The 26,222-nt window shown below is 50.3% G+C and overlaps 1 protein-coding gene across 3 annotated transcripts in view; it reads right to left on the bottom strand.

The window, feature by feature from the left end:
- Positions 1-4,031: 4,031 nt before the first annotated feature.
- IGF2BP1 (insulin like growth factor 2 mRNA binding protein 1) overlaps positions 4,032-26,222 on the bottom strand; it is a 44,974-nt gene continuing 22,783 nt past the window's right edge. For 2 of the 3 annotated variants that reach the window (XM_079904827.1, XM_079904829.1), the window contains exons 3-15: positions 24,004-24,052; positions 23,434-23,485; positions 19,988-20,051; positions 18,421-18,702; positions 17,528-17,662; positions 16,697-16,819; positions 15,786-15,921; positions 14,815-14,937; positions 14,347-14,466; positions 13,563-13,637; positions 12,693-12,824; positions 12,314-12,427; positions 4,032-10,634 (exon numbers count right to left, since the gene is read on the bottom strand). In XM_079904827.1, the coding sequence (XP_079760953.1) occupies positions 10,542-10,634; positions 12,314-12,427; positions 12,693-12,824; positions 13,563-13,637; positions 14,347-14,466; positions 14,815-14,937; positions 15,786-15,921; positions 16,697-16,819; positions 17,528-17,662; positions 18,421-18,702; positions 19,988-20,051; positions 23,434-23,485; positions 24,004-24,052 (1,498 nt within the window). In that variant the 3' untranslated portion in view covers positions 4,032-10,541. The remainder of the gene's footprint in view (positions 10,635-12,313; positions 12,428-12,692; positions 12,825-13,562; positions 13,638-14,346; positions 14,467-14,814; positions 14,938-15,785; positions 15,922-16,696; positions 16,820-17,527; positions 17,663-18,420; positions 18,703-19,987; positions 20,052-23,433; positions 23,486-24,003; positions 24,053-26,222) is intronic. The other variant, XM_079904828.1, reaches the window with a different exon arrangement.

The raw sequence follows: 26,222 nt of genomic DNA on the forward strand, positions 1-26,222 counted from the left end.
AGTGTAAGCAGCGCAGACCTCAGCAGGGCCTCTCAGCCCTCCTGGTCCTCCTATTTGTCCACAGTAAATGTCACAGCTGGCCAGGCATCTTCACCTGCTACAGCCCAGATCTTTAAAATTTGTGGCCCTCTAATGGCCCAAGAGTGATAATTTCCTTCGTGGGCAAGTCATCAACCTCCTGTTTGGGAACTCCCTGACGTAAATGCTAGGTCCACATTGTCCTACAGACTGGATGTTCAATCCGTTTCTCTCCTCTTTAGTCTGAAGGGCATTTACCTCAACCTGTGTCAGGCCTCTGACCTGTGGAGTTGGCTGCCCAGTAGCTAAATAGTTTTCTGGACTTAATTGTCCCCGACGATTGGTGCCAATTGACCAAGCCAGTCAGTCTGACCCTGAGTAACTATCTCATCACCTCGGCCCTCATGGTTTCCACTGAAATTCCAGGCTGGGGTTCCAGTAACCCTAAGGAAATGTATAGGTTCTCCTTCTATCACCCATGGATGCTTACCAGACAAGGGAAGCTCCTGCAGGGTAGGCCATTGTTTCACTGTGGAGGCGGACACCCACTAACTGGGCTTCCCCGGTGGTGCAGTGGTTAAGAATCTGCCTGGGGCTTCCCTGGTGGCGCAGTGGTTGAGAATCTGCCTGCCAGTGCAGGGGGCACGGGTTCGAGCCCTGGTCTGGGAAGATCCCACATGCCGTGGAGCAACTGGGCCCGTGAGCCACAACGACTGAGCCTGAGCATCTGGAGCCTGTGCTCCGCAACAAGAGAGGCCACAATAGTGAGAAGCCCGCGCACCGCAATGAAGAGTGGCCCCTGCTCGCCGCAACTAGAGAAAGCCCTCGCACAGAAACGAATACCCAACACAGCTATAAATAAATAAATAAATAAATTTATTTTAATAAAAAGACTCTGCCTGCCAATGCAGGGGAAACAGGTTCGATCCCCGGTCCAGGAAGATCCCACATGCCGTGGAGCAAATAAGCCTGTGTGCTACAACTACTGAGCCTGCGCTCTAGAGTCCATGAACCACAACTACTGAGCCCACGTGCTGCAACTACTGAAGCCCGTGCTCCGCAACGAGGGAAGCCACGGCAACAAGAAGGCCACGCGCCGCAACTAAGAGTAGCCCCCGCTTGCCGCAACTAGACAAAGTCCGCACGCAACAATGAAGAGCCAACGCTGCCAAAAATAAACTTAAAAAAAACCCCAAAAAACCCATGTAGGCAGTCTGTCAGGTAGGCCCAAGTAGTATGTCTTCTGTAGTAAGTTGCATGGTGTCCCCCCAAAAGATATCCCCACCCCAGACCTTAGAATGTGACCTTAATAGAAATAAGGGTCTTTGCAGATATGTGCAAGGATCTCGAGATGAGATCATCCTGGATGTGGGTGGACCCTAAATCCAGTAAGGACTGTCTTTATAGCAGACAGAAAAACAGAGACAGAGCCACAGAGAAGACCATGTTGGCAGAGATTGGAGTGATCTGTCTTCAAGCCACGGAGGGCCAGTGATTGCTATTAACTACCAGAAGCTGGAAGACAGGCATGAGATGGATGTCCCTAAGGGCCTCCAGAAAGAACAGACCTGCTGACACCTTGATCTGACTTGTTTTGGGGTAATTTGTTACAGCGGCCCAAGGAAACTAATATGGCCTCTTTTACAGCAAGATGAATACGCCAACTTCGACCAACTTTTGCCAAGAGTTACAAGTTTTGAATTAGGACACGGGGTTTCTTGTTAAAAAAAAAAAAAAAGCAGCTTTTCCTTGACTGTCAGAGAAAGTCATTGTTTCAAGACACCTGACTTGGCAAGCAGGCCTGAGTCTCGCTGAGGCCCACGGGTTGTGGTCGCTGCCACTGGCAGGCATCCAAGGCCACTAAGAACAAGACCTCTAAACTCACCAAACAAGATACCTGCATAGAGTGAATGTTCTGGACACCAGAGGAATTTTCTAACACTTCATGCACAGTCACAATTCAAACAGGTGACACATTTCAATACCTATTGCATGTTTATACAATAGTTCATACAATGAATGGGCTGGACCCTGGGCCTGCAAAGTTACTTTAACCGTTGTTTTTCCTGTTTTCACTGCAAGTTTTCGGCCCAAACTCTATTAGGTGCTTTTTCACAGAAACAGAGACCAAGGAGTTTTAACACAGGCACTGCAGTAGCTGGAAGCTGAGGGAGCAACTTGCACCAATAAGCAGCTTTGCACTTACTTTGGGTTTTAAGTGATCATTAATTCAGTCTCAAACTCACTTTTAACACCTGAAAGCTCCAATCCTACCTCTGGCCACTTGACCTCCAACATTTATCAAGTGGCATTAGCTATCAGATCCCTGGAAGTCCTGTCCCCTAATGCGACCCACGAAGCACACAGCCCCTGAATAGATAGGACCTCTGCCCTCTTGCCAACCGCTGAGTTACCAGGTCCGGGGGCAAGTATATTATTCCCTAGCCTGGTCCACACAGCCTCCAGTCTTCTTTTAAGGGCATTTTAACTTTATGAGCTCCACACTGAGCACCAATTTGTCAAACTCATGTACACGTGACAAGGCAGGGCCAAGGTCAAGGTCTAACGGACTTGACCAGCAAAGATACAAAGAGATTTACAGTTAATTACTTACATGCATGTTTTCCAGTAAACCTTTCGTCTTGTCTCACATGCACCAATGACGATTTCTCTCGCAGAGATGCTGGTTAGCCTTGCTGTGAAAGGTAGTTTCTAGAATCAAATGTCTGTGTGACTTTAGTAACAACCACTCTGAACTTCAGTTGCTTCATCTATAAAATGGGAATAACATTCACTTTAGAATTGTTGTAAGGGTTAAATAAATAATCCATCACGTAAAGCCCTTAATGCCTTAAACGTGTAACAAGCACAATATTTATCTCGACAAACACTGGCCACCATTAGGAAAGTATCCACAGGGTTTCATTCCCATGTTTAACCACCTTAATTATTCCTGGTTTTGTTTTTTGGCCGCACCTCAAGTGCCTTGCAGGATCTTAGTTCCCCGACCAGGGATCGAACCTGGGCCCCGGCAGTGAAAGCACTGAACCACCAGGGAATTCCCTAAGCTGCTTTTTTTTTCCACCTTAATTATTCCTAAAAAAAAAAGTCAGGGAGCCAATAAATATTAATCTCCTATATAAAGCTTAAACTAAGACTTGAAAATCATGTCCCAACATTTATCCAATTATTTGGGAAGGCACTATAACAGCAACACTAAATCTAGCCCAATGACCTTCCCCCATCCAGTCACTTTGCAGAGGAAGAGGGTTAAGTATGGGATCACCATACTTAGCAAATATCCCTCACTGTCCCCTGTGGAAGTCAAGTTTTCACTGATCTGCTCAACATCCAGGGCTGCTAAAAAGCCTAAGTGGGAGGGACAGTCCTTAGTGTGTTCCTTCTACACCAGATTTCTGGGGGTAGCCGCATCTATTCACTCAAAAGATAACCTGGAATGTTTCTTTCAGTGTGGCGTTGCCCAGTACCATCATGTCATCTTTTAAGGATGGGTGATAGAGTGGCAAAGGCTGGACCGAGAATCAGGAGAGCCAAGTTCGGGTCCAGGTTGTCACACAAGGCTGTCCCTCAACCAATCTGGGCTTCAAAAAAGGAAAAAAAAATAAGGGAGGGCAGGGTCACAGTAGATGATGACCAAGCTCCCTTCCAGGAAACCCCCCCAAAAAGCCATTGGCACCGTTTTTCTTAGGGCAGGTGTCAGGAACAGCAACTGCAACTCCTCTGCAGACGTTATCCAACATCTTCTTTAACGGTGGAGGCCTTACTCCAATATGCAAAGTAAATTAGGAGCAAGGCCATTTAAAAGCCACTCCTTTCTTGCTATCCTGTAAATATAAGAAAAACCGCCTACTTTGCATCTGAGTGGCTCTGGTCCCTGGAGACCAGAGCTCAGCCCCCCAGAAGTCTGAGCATCTCAGCTACCAGATCTCCCAAACCCTCCCTGAAACACAGACACAGTTCACAGCTTTCAATATGTTTCCTTTTATTTTGAAATTGAAACAGCGGAATGAAGTGATTTGTAGCTGAAACAACCTTCACAGGAAAGAAAACGGGAGCGCGCTCACCCAGCAAAAGAACAAACCCCAAGAGTCGGAGGCAGCCGCCCCACCTCCCCAGACCAAGCGCAGAGCAGGTTAAAGGGTGGAAGGAAGGGTACAATCAAAACCCGGTGGCGACGGGCCGGCAGATTCCCAGCCAAGTACAGTTTTCAAAGTGGCCGCAGTTACAGAATACGGTTACACATATCACAGGCGTGAGTCCCCCCTCCAGCCCCCACCCATGTTTCGCATTTATAAAAATACATTTTTCACTCTCCCACGTGAGTGATGTCTCAGGACCAGACACCAATTCACTTCGCCTCAGGGGAGGGGGCTCTTTTATTCTGGTTTCTGGCACCAGGATCGAGATGCTGGAGAAAGGGGGAGACCTCAAACGGTGGCAGAGGGTTTTTATTCCTCCTGCTAACTCATTATCGGCTGAAATTCGTCTCGAACACCTTTGCACTGCGGCAGGTTACAGAAACTTTGCATGGAAGTGTTACAGGTGCTCCCCCAACCCCCGGAGGTTGAAATGGTGAGACCAGACTTCAGCACCCCAACATACACAAGCCTTGGTTCTTGGTGGGGGTGAGTGAAGTCACCTGGCTGAGAAGCAACAGGGAGAGCACAGGTAGGAACTCACTGGCAGGAATGGCGTCTGGGGTGGGGCAAGCCGGGGGGCAGATTGTGAAAGCTGAACCTGTTAGAAGAGCACATCATCTTAAACAAGTGGAGAAAATCGCCGAAGAGTGAAACTTATTTGCGGGGGAAAAAAAGAGAAAAGTTTGGGGAATTAAAACACTCCAGCAGTCACTGGAAAATGTCTCCCTCTTAAAATTTTTTTTTTTTTGGTTTTTTTGTTTTTTTTTTTTAATTTTTTGGAAAGTATTTTTAAGGTAATATTTTTCTTTTCCTTTGGAAAAAGAAATCTTTTTCCCCCCCTAATCTAAGCAAGTGGAGTTGCCACTACCTAATTTATCTCTATTGTCTTGCTAAGAGGTAGATAAAACAAAAGTGAAATGGGGCTTCTATGAGGAGGTCCATTAGAGGGTGGGGAGGGGCTGGGATCGCCCAGTGGAACTCCCCGACTACAAAGACTCCTGAGTGACCAGAGGACCAGGCCCTCGGACTCTCAGGATAAGGGGTCCTGCACCACCTGTCCTTCTAGAGCCAACCGTCCCTGTGAAGACTGGGAAGGGGTACAGAGGAGGTGGAACATCTCCAAGAAACCCTGTTGAAGAGGTCTTAGCTCCGGCTTCCCCAGGCTTCCTGGCTTTGGGGCTGAGTAGCGGGTTCCAGGCTGAGCCCCACATCTCACCTCCAGGCAGCCCCCCCTGCAGGAAGAGAGGAGGCAAGTCCTCTCCTCACCCTCTGGTCCAATAAGATACAGCAGGTGAGGGAGGGACAGGCTGAGGGGAACAAGGTGAAGCATAGGACCCCGGGGGCAAGGAAGGCAGAGAGGGGGGCCTAATGGCCAGTCCTCCCAACCCAACCGATGAGTATCTAGCAGGCATGCCTGTTCCTCAAGGACAAACCTTTCGTGGCACAAGCCTCAGCTCACTCCTCCTGACTGGGATCCAAACCCTTACTCGCCAGTCCCAGCCCTTGGTTCTAATCTCTCTGTGAGGATTGAGGTAGTTAATGCGTTTATACTCCTAGCATCCGTCACCTGTGGTTACTCAGAACACATGCCCCGAGGAGGTTCCTGCTATTTCATTTAAGGAAAGAAATTCTCTTTTGTCTTGTCCATCCAGATGCAACCAGACTACGGCACCAGGAATGGTGCCCCCAAGGAGCTGCACGGGGCCGAGGGCCAGGGCTGGGGCTCCCGCCCTCACCCTCTAAATCCACCTTCGGTCATGAGGCCCCCTCCCTGTTCTGTACCCCGACAGAAAAGCCTTATGTATCCAAAGGAAAGAAACTGAAGTTTTTAGCTGGTGTTCCTCTAAGTCTGAACACAAGAGAAAAGTCCCGCATCTAAATCACCAAGAGTTGAGAGGAAATGGCTTTATGTCCCCTGGCATCGAGGATTCTATCTTCCTGCAGCTACGGTGGCAGGCTGTGCTGTTTTCCTCCTACCAGTTTTCAACAAATAGGCAAAAGTTGGCAGGATCTGAACATCAAAAGCCACTAGGATCTCCCCACCCACACTTCAGGGGGTAAAGGGGACTCCCCACCCCTGAGCCAGGAGGAGGAGGGAAGGCTGGACTGGAGGCAGAAGCTCGGGCAGTCCCTCTGGGGCTCTGTGAGGTAGTTACGTAGTACTGCTGTTCCCAGTTTGGCAGAGGGTATGTCTGGGGTGGGAGGAGGGGAAGGCACCCTTGAGAGCTAACTGAGGCCCCTCCTCGTTGCCAGTCTGCCAGGCCTGAAGAGAACTCGCAGTGCTGCCTCTGCAGTGGGGTCAGGGGACAGAGCACAGCCCCACTCGGAGGAGCCCCGAACTTCCCCTCCTTCTCCAAAGTGCAACCAGGAGCCATCGGACCCCCTTCTCAGCTCCCGCCCCCTGGCACGTACCGCCCCCAATCCCCCAGGAGCCTCAGAAGGGAAGGGGCGGGTCTCCAAGCCCACGCTGCGTCCGGGAGCCCTCCCCCACTCAGACAGCCCAGGTCTACGTCAAAAGATGGTTATTGCTTCGATTCAGAAATGGCGTCTCTCAGCCTCTGTCTGTCTGTCTTTGGCACAGAGGAAAACGGACACACAGAACCAACTGGAGTGTTCCCCTCCAGTGTTCTCTGGGTTTTACACAGGGTCTTTTCTGCCAATCGTGAGGCATAACTTAACAGCCCCCAACCGCCCCCCAGAAGTGGAGAGCTCAGGGTAAAGGGAAAAAGACTGAGAAGGACCAGGTGAAGGGGAGGAAAGAGAAGGTGATGAAACTCCCTGTCCCTAAAAACAGCTCTCTCCTCCCCAGACCCCTCCCTAAGAGCCAAGTCCACAACCCAAACTGCAAAAGGCAAGCAGACCCTCGAGGGGATTCAAGCCATTGGGTGTCACTGTCAGATGCAGCTTCAAAGTCAGGGAATCAAAACCATTTTGGTTTTTTACGTGTTCCACAGAATTAAACAATATATCCCAAAGTGATGGTCCTTTCTTCAAAATATATATGTAGCGCACACACATATCAGAGCACAGAAGCTGTTTTTTCCTCAAAGTCGTTTTTCTCAAATCAACCAAACCTCCCAAGTGCGTTTCACGTTATCTCACCAAGGATGGGGAAATGGAGGTGATGTGCAGGCGGGCATGAGGTGCCCAAAGCCCTCGTCTATAGGTCAAAGGCAGACCCACCAAGACAGGCCTTTTATCCTGCTAAACCTTAACCACCAAACCATATTCCTTTGCTTTCTGGTAGCGTAACTTCCACCATTTTCCTGCTGGGCGAGTATCAGCCGTGCCTAATCCAGGTCAAGTCTGACAGTCCCTTGCCACACTCCTGGTCTCTTCTGGGAGCTGAGTCAGCGAAAGGGAAAGGAAGTGGGCTTCAGGTGTGAAGGGAGCCGGATCCCAAGGAAACTGAACACTGCAACAATCACATTTCAGGTACTGTGGGGATTTTATTCCGATGGTAGCGTTTGAACCGGATATCAAAGCATGCTTGCTGCCGGAAATTCACCTTACATCACTAAACGGCCGACGTCTGAACGTTATCTGCTTCATCTTGGAATAAAGCGTATAGAGCCAGAAAGAGAAGTTGGGAGACCCTTTTTTTTTTTGTGGTTTGGACAGGTGGGAAGCTTAATTATACTGGCCTGATAGCATCCCTAAATGCTTTCCTGCCTCCTCCTCTTTGGGGTAGACAGTTCTGGGGGCTATCCAGGAATGTCATGGGGAGAGAGTGACAAGACACAAATGAGGCAGGAACATGTCCCCAGTCACATTCCCGAATCCCCTGCCCCTCCTTGCCACCCACCACCCTAAATCAAGAATTTGGTAAGTTTGGGTCCACGGTTAAGAGTCCATCAGATCAATCGAAAGAAGACGGGGAGACAGAGGGGGCGGTTAACTGTTTGCCCCGTGGTCTGTTGATAAATTTAGACCGAGAATAGCAAGACGGGATTGAAATGAAATAACAAGAACAAAAAGTGAAAAGCACTGCAACAACAAATCAGGCGGACCTCTCTGAGGGCGAGAGGATGGCTTTGTCTCTTCCACTAATGGAATCTTGGCTCCCATATTTTTAGACAGAGAAGTATAGATTTTTTAAAGGGTATCTTTTTTTAGTTATTATTTCTCTCCTCGATAAAACGGAGGCAATATTTTTAAATATCTCAACAGCACCACTGGTGGGAAAAACCGACTGGGGTGCCCTTTAACCAAAGCGGGGAGGGGAGACCACAGGCCGGCCGTTGGAGGGGCTGTTGTTTCGCCCTTGGGGCCACAGTTCTGCTGGGCCTGTTAATCTCATCAGGCAGGATTTTCCTGGGAGAGGCTGGTGGCTTAGGAGATCAGAGCCTGGCCCTGGGCTCTCTCACACGCGTGGGCCTTCCCCCACTCGGCCCAGCCTCCGTCCAAGGGGCAGCTCCAGCTGCCTTTCCCACAGGGCCTGTTCTCCATAGAGAGTTCCTAAAGGGTTACACTGGCTCATGTTGTAAGAAATTATGAAACATAACTTTCTCGTTTTTTTTTCTTTTCATTAAAAAAATAAAATATTCAAGACTATCAGCTTCTCTTTTGCTTCTTTTCTTTTTTATATAAAATATCAGCAAGCCGCAAAGAAAAAAAAAGATTAAAAAAAAAGAGGTGGGGGAACAAAGAGGAAAGTAATTGCTGAGGTAACTTCATACCTTGAGGTAGTTTACTTCGCGCACAGCATTACCTGACTGACTCCGCCCACATGTCAAGGTTGTCTGGTTGTTACTGTCGTTGTTGCAATGTCGGAAGGAGGGGAGTCCAGAGCATGGGCTCGTCCACATGCGGGAGGCCTTCCTCCCTTCCCAGCACACTTGATAGCATTGTCCAAGGTAGCTAAAGTGCACCACCTGGCTAACATGCACTGAGGGTCAGTACGTCTGGAGGGGAGGCCTAACCTCATTTAACTGATGGCTGCTAAGTCTTCCACAAGGGCTGAACTGAAAACGGGATCTTGCTGAGCCTGGAAAATTAATAAATTAAGCTTGTTTACCCCTTTGTGCACAACGTCGCTGGTATTTTGAATTTTGTTTTTTTTAGGCACACGTAACGTCATGCCAACGACTCGTGGAGGCAGAAGCCATCAGTTCAATAGGCCTCTAGGATAGAAACAGAAGCAAATTTTCTCTCCAATTTACTGAACAGTCATGAAAGATGCCAAATGATGGACTTCAGCTTTATCAGGAGCCGAGGGTCGGGTTCCACGTCCCACCACCACCAAGGGAACAGTGCCGTGGGGGGGAGTGCCCCGCAACCCCTGCTTCTGGGAACCAGCCCTTATGGGAGCACATGGGCTGGCGTGAGGGCACAGTGGCAGCCTTTGGGGCCACTCAAGTCCTCCATGGAACTGAGACTTTATCAAGGGGCGTTAGTGTCCCCTTCCCAGTGCTCGTATCCAATCATTAAAATAGACTTTAAAAAAATATAAAATCTGCCTGAGAATGATAGGAATCAGGGACAGTACAGTGGTCAGCCCCTCTCCCGCTGAGCAGTCAGTACCACCCATGTGCACCTGGACATGACGTGGGACTTACATGGTTAGAGGGACATGAACGGGGCGGGAATCCTAGTGGGGAAGCCCCAACAGAGCGGGAAATTTGAACTGTGCCAATTTTTCAAGGTGGTGATCTGGAATCAATCAGCCACAAGGGCACTCCTTTTAAACGTGGATTACTGTATAGTTCAATCACCTTTCTCCCCATTTCTCCCCCATTCCTTGCCATTCCTACTGGCTGGTTAGGAAGGGATTGGAATTAATCTACAGATGCCAATGTGTCTTCTCCCTTCGAGTCAATAACGTAAGCAAAGCAATGGACTGGTTCTCACTTTTGCCAGTAGCAGAAAGGTAACATAACCGGCGTGAATATACGAAAAGGCTACGTCAGGGCACAAGAATAGAGGTATTTTCATCAATAAACCAAGTAGAAGGTTGGAAGGATCTTAGGGTCAAGAAGTAAACCATCCTTTGAGGTTGATTAAAACACCCCTCTGCGTGTTTTAAAAGCCTGAAGGAAATTTTCTTTCTCTTCCCACTGGGGTCTGACCCACCCTCTCGGTGGGACCTAGAGAACTTAAACGATCCACGTTTAAAAGCACCCTGAGCTAGAATTTCCATGGTGACACCCTCAGGGGTGGGCAGTGTTGGGCCAATCGGTTGGGTGTTTAGGGCTGAGAGATCAGGGTTCCTCACTGGAACAACTTCCTCAAGCAAGTGGGCAAACCTGATCTACATCCCGGCCCAAGTGTCCCTGATTCCCGCTCATTCTCAGGCCTGCTGGGGAGAACGTGCTCTCGATTTCGGCCTGTTGTCCTTGAGCCGACGTGATGGGTAGGGGCCGGTCACTTCCTCCGGGCCTGGGCCTGGTTACTCTGTCCCTTTTGGTGCAGCTGTTTGACTTGGGCCAAGATGTCTCGTATCTTCCGCTGAGCCATCTGCAGACAGAACAAACGAGAGTGAGGGTCTCCGAAGGCAAGGAGTTACAGCCTTACGTGCGGAGAGAAGCCATCGGGGTCTGGACACCAGCGGCAACCACGGGTCATGTTGGACTTGTAAGAAAGGTAAGAGAAGACTGAGGATTAGAGTGACCATAAGTTTCTTTGCCTCCGAGCAGACCCTGAGCACCCACTGGATTCATACAGAGGAAGGGAGGATAAACAATAGTATAAACTCATTCATCAGAATTTAAAACATGACCAAGTTGACACACGTTACTGAACTCGAGGGGGAACTCCCAGAGCTTCCAGGAGCATGTGTCGTCAGAAGGTCGAAAAGCAGGAGACCTCGTCACCAATCCCAACTCCGCTACGCATGTAAACATCCCAGGAAAGGGGATGAACTGGGATAACCAAAAGGCAGTGAAAGAAGCCCCACTGTGGAAATGGACAGAACACCAAAGGACCGGCATCTCTACTCTCTCCTTCTTAAACGTGTCTTCCCTATGAACAAAGTTGTCTAAGGGAAATCAACTGTAGAATGTGATTCTCTTGACAGAAATTTACCAGAATGTCTCCTTTCCATAAGTTGAGCGCTTGACTTCTTGGTTGAAGAGAAAGTTGGTCTAGGTTGGGGAAAGAACGTGGAGTCGATGTTTACACATTAATTCTTACTCTGTCAGCCCTGTGCTGGATGTTTTACTAGTTTTTCACTGAGTTCTCATTTTAACCAATGAAAAATGTCACCACTTTGGTATTTAATACACCCTGGCTCTCTGCATCCCTGGATACATCATTTAAATCTCACATTCCTCACTTGTACGATGAGGTTGTTATGAGGGTTACACGAGTTAATAGAGACCACATAGAATGCTTGGTGTAGCAGCAGAATCCACAAATCTTAAATATTTCTGTGGCTATTAATGGCTCCCAAAGGGCTGTCAGAGAAAGTTGTCACGCTACGCTGGGGTCTGGGTTCCTGTCTTGCCCTTGACTGCGTGAGCAGCCTCAGGTGGGCCACAAGCCGATGTGACGTGCTTATCCTCTGTGAGTGGAAGGGACCGTATCCAGTAGTCTCCACACCCCTTCTAGCTCCAACACTAAGGGGTTTTAGGAAAACCCCACTAGCTTCCAATCATCCTATAATTTGAACCCGATACCTGCCCTCCTTTCTAGACTCTGGGGTCAGTCCCAATGCTGGGCACTGCTGACTGGCTTTACTGGAAGCAGTGCAGGGATAGATGGTGAGTTCCAGGAAGAGAACAGGAGGGTGGAAGAACTGGAAGCAAGGACGGAGCAGTGGTTCTGGGAAAAGTGAAGGAACTGCACTGCAAACGGGCAACCCAGGAGGTTATTCCATGAACAAGGCTGGGTGGTGGATAAGATCCATTTCTCTCCTTATCCAGTGCAAAAGAGAAGGACTAAGGTTAGACGACAGGGAAGACTATTAACGTATAACATGATACACCATAGTTATTACATAATGTAGACTACCTATGAAAACGGTCAAATCACTGTCCCTACAGCCTTCAGAGGGAAAAGAACATCTACACCTCACACCCTTACACCTGGAAGGAAAGAATGACCCAGCCCAGAGGCGGGCAGAGTGCACGGGATTTGTCGAGATCATGCTCCCGGAGCCCTGCCGCCCTCCCGTGATGGGGGAGTGACATACGTACCTGGCTGGCATAGAAATGCCCAATGATCTTGACGATGACCTGGTCGTTCTCATCAGGGGTCTGGTCTCTCGGCACCACCACCTCAGCTGCTGTCAAATTTTGCAGCTCATTCACCTGGGGGCAGGGGCAGGGAGGACGGGTCAGAGAGGAGCTCAGGGCGCTGCCATGTCCAACAGGGATGGGACTGGAGGCTCAAGAGCGTGGTCACTAGCAGCTAGAAACTGGAGGAGTCAGGAGCTGGGCTTGGGAAGTGGAATCAAGTAAACGGGCAAATCGGGAGTACCCAGGCTGAGCCGGGCGGAGGAGCTGGGGGCCAGGGAAGAGCTGTTGGGTTTGGGGACTAGTGTCCAGAGCTTTCAACCTGACCCTCACGGCTCACCGTTTTGCCACCTTTGCCAATGACCCGGCCAGCTGCCGACGCTGGCACCCGGATGTGGGTCTCCAGCTTTACTTCCTCCTTGGGACCAAAGAAGTTCTCCTCCTTGAGTTTTCCATAAATTCTTCCCTGAGCCTGAGAAGAGGAGGTCATTGTTGTGTCAGCGGGCCACATGCATATGACGAAAGGGAAGCTCCCCAAGCCCCACCCCTTCCTCCTCTGGCCCACAGGCCCACGCCCGCTCGGGGTGGGTCACCATCTAGGCCAGGTGATAACAAAAGGTGCACAGGACTGACCTGCTCACTTGTAACACTGGGGAGCCCGGGCAGAGTAACTGAGTATGAGTACGTAGCTCCCCAGAGGAACACAGCACCTAAGCTACAAACCAGACCTATGGGGTCTGGGATGCTTGCGTGGATTTGGACAAGCTGTGGCTGGCAAGTCAAGGCCCTGAGTGGCAGCTGGTGGAAGTCACCCACTCAGAGGGCGGCCTCTTGGTCACTCCACACAGTCTAGAGAGCTGTCCCCGCTCTCCACCCCTCCCTAGGTCAGAATAAGCTATCAGCTCTTTGACTGTCTGCCCGGAAGTTCGAGAACCTCGGCACGTCATAGGGACATAAAGGAGAGAAGGGCCTTCCTTAGTCACTAAGGCAGAGGGCGAGGAAGAAGCCCTCAGACTGCCTTCTTTCCCACGTGCCTATTCACTCTCAGGAGGCAAAGAGGGAGAGCAACAGAGTTCCCGCCTGACGGCAATTTGAGAGCAGCCTTGCAGCCCTGTTTTGCAGGGAAGCTTAAAAACAGGACGCAGATTTGCGCCCCCATCCAAACTCGACTCCTCTGGGTCCTACTTGGAAAGACAATAAAGATCGGAACCTTGAATTGGGCCTCTGGGGGTCCAGTGATGATGACCATACGAAGTTTGGAGTCCGGAGTTTCAGGAGGAGCGATCTACAAAGCAAACGCCCGTCAGAGGTGCCCTCTACCTCCGCCTCCTCCAGACCTCTACCACCACCCTGCTTCCACTCCCCACCTGGGACGGCCAGGGGAGGGGAGAACAGAGACCCCGAACCCCAAGGCTATTGCACCTGCATCAGAACTCTTATAGGAGGGCGTGGGTGCGTTCGTTTCTTGACGTATTCTAAGTTGGGGCGCCCCGCCCACACCCCATCTCCCCCACTCCCCAGCAGGTTTCAGCAGAGTCCTGCCAAGAGGGAGGGGCACAGAAATTTAACAAAACATCTGTTCACTGTGACAGGTTCTCCATGGCCAGGGAAGGTGGAAAGACGGCTGACATGTACTGAGCAACCACTGGGCACCAGGCACTGAGCCAGGGGCTTTGGCTGCATCGCCTCAGAGTATCATCATCCCTACTGTACTGACGAGGAATCCAAGGCTCAGGACCTAGAGCTCAGAAGCTGCGATCTGAACCCGGTCGGTCTTGTCTGAACTGAAGTTCTCTTCTGTGCTACAATACCACCTCCTCCCTTAGCCTGAAAGCCCAGGAGCCTGGAAGGCATCCCCCGGAGGACTAAGCGAGGTCAAAAGCAAAGCGTCTGCCCAACGCTGGGCAGACGGGGTGTCTGAGAACAAAAGCGGAGGGTGATGGGAGCAGAGCGCTCTCCCAGCCCGGGCACCGGAAGGAGACAGGGCAGGTCACCTTGATGGAAGCGCTGGCGAAACGGGAGAGCTGTTTGATGTGCTGCCCCTTCTTGCCGATGATGGCGCCCACTGCCTGGGCAGGAATGAACACCTGCACCATCTCCTGCTCTGGAGCCTGCTGCCAAGACAGGACGTGTTATTAACGCAGGTCAATGGACACAGCCCGGAAGCCCTCCGTGGCCCTGCCCTGCATCCTCGAGGAGGGAAGGGTGCAGGCACCCAGCGGCCACCCTGGGCTACGTGCTCTGTAGCTCTTTGCAGCAGGGACAAAGGGAAGAAGCCGGGCCAGACAAACAGGAAGAGTGCTGCCAGCATCTGAGGCTGCCGTGCACAGGGCTGGTGCTCCAGAGGGTTGGCGCCAGTGGCTGGGAGCCCTTCCCTCTCCCCGCAAATCCCCAAGCGTCAGGCTGCCACAGAGTTGGACCCTGCAGCCGCATGGTCCCCTGTAATAAGACCCTGCACCTACCATAAAGGAGCTGTAGGGGGCAGCTCCGGTGACGCTGCTGGGAGGTGGTGGGACTGCACTGGAGGAGGCTGGAAAAAGGCCTACAGCAGCCAAGTTCAGGCCGGGGATGAGGTGAGATTGCAGCTGGGGAAGGAAGGTGAAGAGAGAGAGGTCGGCTCATTCTGACAGGACCTGGTGGCCCTTGTACGTGGCCCCGGCTGAACAAGAGGGTGAGTGGGCCTCAACAGCGGAATGACGTGCTTTTGCCCCAAACCTGCCTGCCCTTCTGGTTTTTACACACACTCACATGTACACCGAGGGTTCTCGCTGGACTAAGAACCGGCAGCTCTGAGGAGAAGGCCCAGCGTTAGACCCTCAGACGTCCTTCCTCTCTAGTGGTTTACAGCGCTCTGACAGAGACATACGTCGGACGCAGCCGATGACAAGGAAGAGACACATCTCTGACTTTCAGGACTCACCTTTTTGGTCACGTGCCCCACATCCTCACTCCCCTTTAAAAACCAGATGAAAATTATGGGCCCTCTCCCCACTAAAGTGCACGTAAACACAAACTTTACAGGAGGATCACAGACCTCAAAGCCCAAGACTGGACTCCCACTTGCACCCCAGGAATCAAATGAAGAATCCCTACTAATTTAATTTAAAAAGGATTCTGATGAATCGAGGTCCAAAAAGCAAAGCAAAAGCTCCAAGGCCCGGGCTTCCCTGGTGGCGCAGTGGCTGAGAGTCCGCCTGCCGATGCAGGGGACGCGGGTTCGTGCCCCGGTCCGGGAGGATCCCACGTGCCGCGGAGCGGCTGCGCCCGTGAGCCATGGCCGCTGAGCCTGCGCTCCGCAACGGGAGAGGCCACAACAGTGAGAGGCCTGCGTACCACAAAGGCCCCCCAGCCTGTGAATGCCCACCTCACTGGAGACCCACTTCTGCCATGGCTCAGGCTCACAGAAGGGCAAGCAGAGGCACCCGACACTCACACTCATGGCAGCCACGTCATTCTCATAGGCTTCCCGAACTTTCTTCATGATCTCCTGCTCGGCCCGGCAGCAGTTCTCGATGGCGCCCTTCACGGTGATGGTCCTCTCGGGGTTATAGAGGGTGAGGTCCTGTAGCCTGGGGCGGGGAGCAGAGCAGTGTCAACCTTCCACTGACAGGCCAGGACCGGGACACAGGTCCTGGCTGGGGCCGAGACACAACGATGCCATTTCTGCAGGCTGTTTAGTTTTGGGCAAATAGCTCTCTGCTTCTGGCCTTCGGTTTGTAACCGGGGCAAGGATTCCCCACAGGGAGGTGAGGATACTCAGAGCAGACTGGTAGGGCAAGGAGGATGCTCATAAGTGGAAGCTGGTCCCCAACGGTGCCGAGCACTCCACTTCCTGTGCCCTCAGGAACAGAGCAGTTACTTTGCCCACGGGTAAGTCTCTGACGACATCAAGAGGCACAGTGCTCACGGAGTTGCCAGTCCAGCTGCATGACTTTGGTTCCCCCCGCAGTGAGGCAAACCACCACGCACAGCAGGTGCTCAGGGCTCAGAAAAGGATCTGGGTCTGTCCACATCCCATGGCCTGGCAAATGCTCCCGAAACCCCAAAGCCCTGGCTCCTGGCCACAGGTTCTCTCCTCCAGATGCAGAGCAAGAGAGACAGGATGTGGCAGCAAAGGACTGAAGAGGCAGCAGGCTAACAGCAGCCCAGAGCGGTGACGGGCGCTATAATAAACGCTCCAGCCCTTACGGATAAACGCTCTTTACCGCCGCTTTGATTCTTCTTCTTCAACAAGCAGAAACTGCATCCAACTTAAGGGGCAGATATTAAGGCTCAGCGATGAGATACTGCCACCCCAGGTGCCCAGGCATCCCACTCGTAGAGGGAAATGAGAGAGTGCCTTACGAAGAGATGGTGATTTTCGTCTCTGTGTCCTGCTCCACCTTCTTCAGGTTGCGCCCCTCCTTGCCAATGAGACGCCCCACGAAATTATTATGGGCCAGGATCTTCAGGGGAACCTCGTCAGCCCTTGGGAAGAAGCGAGGGACAAGAGCTTCTTAGATGGTGGGCCACCGCAGACGAGGGGTTTCCAAGGTAAACCCCAAGACAAAATGACGTTTTCAAAGAAAACCAGCAGATCAGCGGTTGTTTAGGGAGAGAAATGGGAAGCAGGGATGGGTGGCCAAGGGCACAAGGTCAATAAGGGCGATGGGTATGTTCCTTATCCTAACTGTGGTGATGGTTTTATAGATGGAAAGAAGCGAACTGTAGGACAGCGTGTTCATTATGTCCTATTTGTGCTAGAATACACGCACATACACACACGTGCACACACCTGTGAGGGCACAGCGTTGCTAGGACACACAAGGCGTTATTTACATGGAGGATTCATTTTCTCAGCTTTTATCCTTTCGTACAATTTCTGTGTCTCCTATCTGTCTCTATTCTTGCTTTTAAAAAGTCTGCGTTAGGGCTTCCCTGGTGGCTCAGTAGTTGAGAGTCCGCCAGCCGATGCAGGGGACACGGGTTCGTGGCCCGGTCCGGGAAGATCCCACGTGCCGCGGAGCGGCTGGGCCCGTGAGCCATGGCCGCTGAGGCTGTGCGTCCGGAGCCTGTGCTCCGCAACGGGAGAGGCCGCGGCAGTGAGAGGCCCGTGTACCGCAAAAAAAAAAAAAAAAGTCTGTGTTATAGTCGAGGAGGTGGCAGTCCCCATGTGCCCAGAAGCTGAAGCCTTACGTTTTGGTGTCCTTTGCCTCCTTGTGCATAATCTCCAAGATCATCTTACAGGCAGAGGAGCAGCCCTCGGGGGTCGAGTGCACGCTGATGGCCTTCTCGGCAGCGCCTGCGTTCTCCTTCCTGTGCACGTCGATCCTGAGGGCCACAAGCACACGGACGTTAGCTAACCCTCAGCCGAAGCTACAGTCCGGCTCCTTTTGGAACAAGGCCAAGTGCAGAGCTGAAACGGGCAGAGAAAAGGGCCAGCCTGTTGCTATGGATTCTGTCTCAGCCAGGAGGTGGTGGCTGAGAATGGTGGCATCTATCATGGGAATACAGGGTTGGGGGATCAACAGTCCTCAGCTCTGAAGCTGCATTTCCCCTTGAATTCTGGATTTCCCCCTTGAAAGAACTATAAAGAGAAGGCACGCTGTCCCAAATTAAAAGTAAATAATAAAAGGATGCATTATGAATAAGGACACGACGTGACCTGTTCTCTTTCCACAGAACACACGACGATCAGCTACAAAGATCAGCGAAGAGGGGTGGCTGTGGTGGAATGGGAGATGGGTCAGAACTGTGACCTCTTACTAAGGTCCCTGACGGGCCCCATCCTGCTGCCGCCAGTAAGCGGTGCTGAAATCACAGAGCACTAAGGAGTGGCCGCCTTACCGAGACTAGGTTTGCTCGGTGAGACTTTCTACAAGAAACAAACCCTTCTTACTAACGAAAGTGTGTGGCCCAGCCACTGCCACCAGATGGCACCCCCCAGGCTTCTTCTACCTCCCCAACGTTTCCTAAGAGGTTAAGTTGAGTTGAGGACCCTCAGCGTGCTTCCAGGAGAGGCTTTGCCTCCTGGGCGCCAGCCACTGTTCCCTGGCCCCACCTCCCCTTCCCCTGCAGCCAAGACTCACTTGGACTGGGTCTGTTTCGTGATGTTGCGGATGGTAGCGCCCTCCTTGCCAATGATGGCGCCCACGTACTGGGTGGGCACAAGGAGCCGCAGGGGGATGTCCACTTGCTGTTGCTTGGCTGGGGCTCCCGCTGCCACAGGAGAGCCCTGGCGGGGCTGACCCCGAGAGCCAAAGCCGCCTCGGCGCCCGTTCTCGGGACCCTGTGCTGTCTGCTCATCAGGGATGTAGGAGACCTTCAAGGCGTGGTTCTCCAGCTGGTGGCCGTTCAGCTTCATGATGGCTCTGAGGACAGAGGGGGAATCTACTGGTCACTCCAATCCATGCCAATCACACCCAATGCCCTCCAGGTGTACAGCACTCAGCTGGGTTACAACGCGGAACATGCCAGAAGAAAGGGAGATGACCCCCTGTGCACCACTCCCACCTCCACCTTAGAGAAGCTTCCAGTCTAAGTAGCGTAAGACATCAAGTAAGGTAGCGTAACACAAATAAGTTATCTCCACTGAATTCTGGAACTGGCTTGGGAATTTCGACCAGAGCTACCTATCACATAGGATTCACAGGAGAACCACATGTGATTCGCGATACGTGAATAATAAATAAAACATGCCAGAACAAGGTTTGTTGTGTCACCTCTTGAGAATGATACTGTCCATGTTTAAGCAAACTCCATGGAAACAGAAGAGGTGGAGACAGAATGGCTTGCAGGAGTTTAAGTCTGTCTGGAATGTCTGAAAAGCGGGACTGATGAACACTGGAGGGAGGGGGCAAGCGCCGTGCATTCCCAAGGCTGATGCTGGTTAGAAATGTTAACAAGGCAACAATACGCAGTAGGAAGGAAGCAAGTGTTGACTTAAAGCCAGGTCAAGGCCCATAGATCAGCCACAGGGACCTCCAGAAAATTCTGAGTCCAGCAGGCATCTAAAAGAAAACTGAATGGCTTGAGAAAGTGGGTGGATTTGACACTAGGTTGGAGGAAACAAATATGATAGAGGCAACATGCTGAAGGGACAAGAAAGCCATCAAAAGCAAAATGGCCTATAAGTGAGCATAAATGAGTACACAAAGTATACAAGTCTGTCAGTACCAGTGGGTGGAGAAGTGTGACTCAACCAAACAGGCTAAGGAGCCAGAAACTGTGGGTGTGATGGGACTCAAGGCAATCCCCGAGATAAAATGTCTGCCTCCGCCACATCATAACAAACCCTTTAGGTCTTAGTTCCTCCTCATCACCACTAGATGGCGCCATCAACACAGCAAAGGACCCCATGGGTTCTCCCGCAACCAGAGACCTATTAAAAGCCAGTATCTTGTCCTAAAAAGGATGTCCCACCTTCCCCGGGAGATCTTTGGGTCCCTCCCTTCAAAGTATTTGCTATCAATCCTGGTGAGGTTTCTGAACCTGAGATTCCTGAACCAAAAGACAAGAGTCTGGATTTGGTTGCCACAAAATCAGAGGCTAGGTGTGGACTCGTGCCCACCTGGACCCCATCCCTGCCCAAGCAGGGGCACCTGACTCCCACCACTCACAAAGACCCTCCTTTGCCCCACTTTTGGGTCCACTCACTGCCTGGTCTGCTCGCGGTTGGAATAGGTGACATTCACCACTGCTGTCTCACTCTCGGTGTTCACTGGGGAAGCAAAACAGAGGTCAAGGTTAGAGCAGCGAGATCTGGAGACGGCACCAATGGTGTAAACATTGTAGAAAGCTCATCTTTGATGGTTACGCGATCAGGAAGGAAATACTTGTATGATGAAGCCTTTCCCCTATAGACCACGTTCACCACAACTCCTGGAAAATTCAAATTAGACTTTACGTGCCTTCCTTTGATTCCCCTACCAGCCCTCAAGAGAGACAGGAATACACAAGGGTGTGCAGTCAACACATTCAGCAGTTACGCAGCAGGGAGAAAAGACACACACACACGCACATACACACACACACCCCTAGTTTTTTTAACTAGTTAAAATCACACACCTAGTGAGACTGGACCAAGAAATGGTCTGCAAGGACACGGCTGAAGAGATTTGGGGAAACACCCAGAAGCATTTTAGAGTATCCTCAAGGATATACTGATCAAATGTAGGTGTATCATGACCTGGCTGACAAGGGTGGCTGCCACGGAGCCCGGGGGGAAGGACGTGGGAGTGGACCTGGGTTGGACATTAGAATTCCAGGCGATCTGGGCACATACTCTTCCCCTTTTTGGGACTGATAAAATTAACCGCTTATGCCTCGTCTTGTGATTATGGGTCGCCTAGGCCTGCTTAGCCCCTGGCATGGAGGACTTGGATCAAAAAAATCAAGCCGCCGCCCGAGGACACTGAAAGCACTTAGCCACAAAACTGCAACGCAGACCACTCTCAGCCCTTCTGACCTCAGCGGTACAGCTCTCCCACCTCAGTGGAGAGGAATATTCTGAAAGAATAATCTACCAGAGACCTCCCTGGTGGCTCAGTGGTTGAGGATGTGCCTGGCCAATGTAGGGGACACGGGTTTGAGCCCTGGTCCGGGAAGATCCCACATGCCGCGAAGCAGTTAAGCCCGTGCGCCACAACTACTGAGCCTGAGCTCTAGAGCCCGTGAGCCACAACTACTGAGCCCACGTGCCACAACTACTGAAGCCCGCGCACCTAGATCCTGTGCTCTGCCACAAGAGAAGCCACTGCAATGAGAAGCCCACGCACCGCAACGAAGAGTAGCCCCCACTCGCCACAACTAGAGAAAGCCCGCAGGCAGCAACGAAGACCCAACGCAGCCATAAACAAACAAATAAATGTAAAAGACGGTGAGACAAAGGACTATTACACAGCCATAAAAAAGAATGGAATTCTGCCATTTGCAGGAACGTGGATGGACCTAGAGAACATTATGCTTAGTGAAATATCAAAGAAAGACAAATAGTGTGCTATCACCTATATGCAGAATCTAAAAAATCCAAATCAATGTATGTGCAAAACAGACACTCAGACAGAAGGCAAACTAGCCGTTACCCAAGAGGAAGGGGGAGAACCTTAAGGGTGGGGGGGTATGGGATTGACAGACACAAACTACTATGTATAAAATTAGACAAGTGATGGGAATTCCCTGGCGGTCCAGTGGTAGGGACTCTGCGCTTTCACTGCCATTGGCCCAGGTTGGATCCCTGGTCAGGGAACTAAGATCTCACAAACCGCGCAGTGTGGCCAAAAAAAATTTTTAAATAAAATAGACAATTGAGAAAAATATATTGCACAGGGAATTATAGACATTATCTTGCAATGACTCTGAATGGAGTATAATCTTTAAAAATACTGAATCACTATGCTGTACAACTGAAACTAATACATTATAAATCAACTATACTTCAATTAAAAATAATAATAATAAAGTCATTCTCTCCCTGAAAAAAAGTAAAAGGGTGGACAGAGAGGACTTTGCTTAGAAAGTGGCATCTGATGGGACTTCCCTGGTGGCGCAGTGGTTAAGAATCCACCTGCCAAGGCAGGGGATACGGGTTCAAGCCCTGGTCCGGGAAGATCCCACGTGCCGTGAAGCAACCAAGCCCATGCGCCACAGCTACTGAGCCTGCACTCTAGAGCCCGCGAGCCACAACTACTGAGCCCATGTGCCACAACTACTGAAGCTCGCGCGCCTAGAGCCCGTGCTCTGCAACAAGAGAAACCACTGCAATGACAAGCCCGCGCACCGCAACTAGAGAAAGCCCGTGTGCAGCAACGAAGACCCAACGCAGCCAAAAATTAATTAACTAAAAAGTGGCATCTGAGCAGCCTAGAAGACTTAATTTTTACAAAATCAAACACTTCCCATTCTGTTCTCTCCAGGTAGCAGGTACTGCCCCCGGATTCGGTATGCTATAGCTCCCTGGTGAGCCTCTTAACCAGCGGTGACTCCTGTCGGGCGCCCCCCGTGAGGCTCTCCAGTGTGCTCCCAAGCCATTGCTGTCTCTTTGTCCAGGAGTAACGGAGTCATCAGTCTAAGCTGTAAGCAGGACTGGGTGATGGTTATCAGCGCTTCCAGTTGTGTCCTGGCGTTTATGATAAAAGGCAAGCTTCGGGGTCAGCAGGAGAGAACCTGCCTGATGGATTCAGCACTTCATACCTTTATGCAGGCAAGTATTTTAATCATTTATAATGATTTACAGCTTGCCCCTTTCCACAAAGAATTCGGAGATGAATACTTAAGTCCTGTCTAGGTTTCTTAAAGGTCTGCAAACTCAAACTATTTTGTCTACCTAACGACCAAGCTCTGCTTTAAGTCCAACCCAAATCACTCCACATTTTATTTTAGCTTATTTTCTCTGCAAATCATTTATAACCTTAAGCAATAAATTCAAAACTCATACCAAACTTATGATCTAGAATAAATAAATTAAAATAACTTATAACCTTAAGCAATAAATTCAAAACTTGTACCAAACTTCTTATGATCTAGAATTCTTTTTTATTATTTCTCCTTCTTTAAAGAGAAGTGATAAAAAGAACTTAATAATAAAAATAAGTTCTTCTGCACTCTTGAAAGATTTTGCCTGCCCGCTATCAATATGTACAAAAATCCTGTTATTTTTTTAATTGACCAAAGACATGTAGCTCACAATCAGAGGTTCTATAAAAAAAAAAAAAAGACAACCCATTGATTATTCCAGACAAAAACAAAGAATTGTGAAGCTTTTAAAGTAAAAGGGCTACAGATTTGCTCAAGCCGCGTGCACAGTTTCCATTCTTAATCTATTCCTAAAATCTTGGGACGTCTATTGCTACCTTGGTTGACCCCAGGAGCCTGGGGACCCCGTGCTTGGAATGAGTGACTTTGTTGAGTCTCTCATTAAACAGAGGAGAAACCTGTCCCGGAGAAGCAGCAGAGCTGAAGCTGGAACTCCATGTCCCAGCCCCCACCCCAGCGTACCTCCCTCCACAACTTCGGCCGTCTGCCCCTCTTCCTCACCCACGCCCCCGCCCCCAACTCCAACACCCACCCCTACCCCACCGCCCCACTCCTCTGCCCACTCTTACCTTGCTCGCAGTTCTCCACTGTCCCATACTGAGCCAGCAAGCTGTCCAGTACCTGGGAGCAGGGAGAAGGGAATACGGCTGCTCTGGGCATCCCAGGAACTCACAAAGCATCACTAGACACTCCTCACCCCAAAGCACCGGGGTACAGGCAGAGCCTTTGGTGGGGATTGAGCACGTCACCGGCTCAGTTTGCCCTTTCTCAGGTACTAATGCTGACGGCAATCCGTCGGGGTGTCTTCACAGAATGTACTTGAGCTCAAAAAGGCATTTAAGGGCCTTTTTGGAAGCAGACCTGTGCCACCTGAGTCCCTAGCTGATCCTCTGTCATCACTAAGTTTGGGGTTCAGGGGATACCCTTCCCACCTCCCTAATGCCTCTCACGGTAGGGACTGCCCAAAGGACTAATACTGGAAGTCTTAGGTTAAGGATGCGATCCAACCGGCCTCCCCTCAGCTCCAGCTTCTCTGGCCTAGCCCCAAACCCCCAGGACACCTCCCAGTCATCTCTGCCAGCTCAGGCTGACCCAGACTTCTTTCCCAGTGCCACTGACAGTTTCCCCCAATCACTTACTTCCCATCGAAGCTGGGGTGGAATATTTCGGATCTGTATTTTTCGACTCCTGAAATTAGAGAGAACAGCATCAGTGACAGCTCTGGATACTTTAGGCGCCTGTGACCTTTTGCATTTTTCAGTCCTGTTCCAGTCCATCTTCCTAAACTTCTGCTCAACACCAAAGACTTAAGAGTCTGAGAACGACAACCTTTGGGAATGGAGATTTATTTCGCTGCGTTTTAGAAAGCAAAATAGAGTGCTACCACAGATAGGAAAGCCAAAATCAGATGCCCTAAGCACTGGGATAACATAGTTTCCCCCCTCCACATACCAGTCACATCTGCTTTGTCTCTCCTAGGTTCTCCTCACCAGTTCTCTTACTCAGCAACCATCTATTACCACCCACCGTGTTTCAGGATCTAGGAATACAGAGCTAGCTGTGTGAATTATTACACGAATCATTAACCTGATACCTTTTCAATCGGTGTCTACTCCATGCTGGACTTTGTTCTGAATGCTGGGGACACAATGATAAGCCAAACAGACAACGTACCTGGCCTCAAGGTGCTCACAATTTATTAGGGGAAACATATATGCAAACAAATTACAGCGGGATAATTGGCAGCAGCTCGGCTCCTTCTCGGTACAGATATGGATTTAAACCTGTGCTCCACTTAACAGCACTGATCTTTAAAAGGTTATTTAACTTCTTTGAGGCTCAATTTTCTCCTTTGTGAAACAGGGATAATACCTATTCACAGGGAGGTATAAAGTAATGTCAGATAATATTATCAAGAGCTTAGCAAAGGGCTTGGAGTAAGTACTTAAAATGTAATAACAGACACATGTGTGGACGCTAAGATGGAGTAATTAACACACACGCAACCCAGCATTAGGACCAACCCCTTCCCTCCTCCCAGTTTACTACGGTTTCTCCTTTCCATCTTTCCAATACCTCTTAAAAACGTAATTTTCCCTGAGGAAGGCTTTCAGGTTCAAGGTTGACTCCCACGGTGATTAACTGCTCACCACCCAAATCAATGCCCTAATCCCTGGGCTTAAAACATTTCAACTGACTTGATCTGCATTGGTCAATGGTCACTTATGTCTTTGCATATCCTTGATCACAAACTCTTAGTTCAGGGACATGGTCCAACAAAATTCTAGTGGCACGAGGGAAAATGAAACTAGGAAGCAAGAAAATCCAGTTCTAGCCCTTAAACTGCCCCCGATTGGCTGTTCTGACTAAGCCACTCAAGCTTCAGGCCCCCGTATTCCTGGCTGACATGCAACAGGGCCCAAGGCAGTTCTTGCCAAGCTAGGGGGAAGGGGTACTCAAAACACACGAGAGCAAGGGAAGGGATGCTAAGCTCTAACTGTAAATGTTTTTGATCTTGGCTCTGTCCTCAGCCAGGTCGCTCATTTCATCCCTGTGACCAAGTATCTTGAGATATAAAATGGAAGCAGAAGGGTCTTTAAGATCCCTTCTAGCTCTGCCGCTTTGAGGGTAGAAACTCTTTATCAATGAAATCTTTTCCCGGGTTAAAATAACTTAAGGGAAGTGGAAATGTAGCGTAAGTGTTGGAGAATCTATGTCCACGGTTTTCTACTTTGGTTGGTTCATGAACCTGATCTAAGGAGGTTAGATTATAGGAGGACAAAAGAACAAGGGTCAGAAACAAGTCCAGTTCCAGGTCCTCGGGTCCCACACCGGGCCGGTTTCTTCTTGGGATCCAATTCACTGGCCAAGAGGGAGGAGCCTCGTGGCATCTGCATGACATGGCGTACAGGATTACCCACACACAACACATTTCGTGATGAAATGGGCAAAGAAAACGCAGGGGCCCTCCCATGAGGAAAATCAAACTCTTGGTGAACTGAAGAGATGATTATACCGTCGGAAGATTGAGAATACTGATCTACCTTAATGCTAGTGACGGGGGGTTACCTAAGCTGAGGGAGGACCTCCCTCAAGCAGAGGCTTCTGGAAGGACTGCAAGGAGATGGGCGGTGCCTGCCTGGAGTTCCAATCAGTAAGAGCTTAAAGCAGTCCCCTGCAAAAGTTCAGTTTGAAGAGTCCTCTTTCAAGATGGTCCTATAGATTACTATAATCTCAGGTCAAGGGTCAAAAATACCCTCTTCCTACTTCAAACTCCCAGTTTTAAGGGCTTCCTCTTCAGGGTAGGGAGGAATTGGGAGGGGATGGGGAGGTGAAATCAAATCTCAGTTTGGGATGT

Source organism: Stenella coeruleoalba (assembly GCF_951394435.1).
Source record: "Stenella coeruleoalba genome assembly, chromosome: 19".
NCBI classification, from domain to species: domain Eukaryota; kingdom Metazoa; phylum Chordata; class Mammalia; order Artiodactyla; family Delphinidae; genus Stenella; species Stenella coeruleoalba.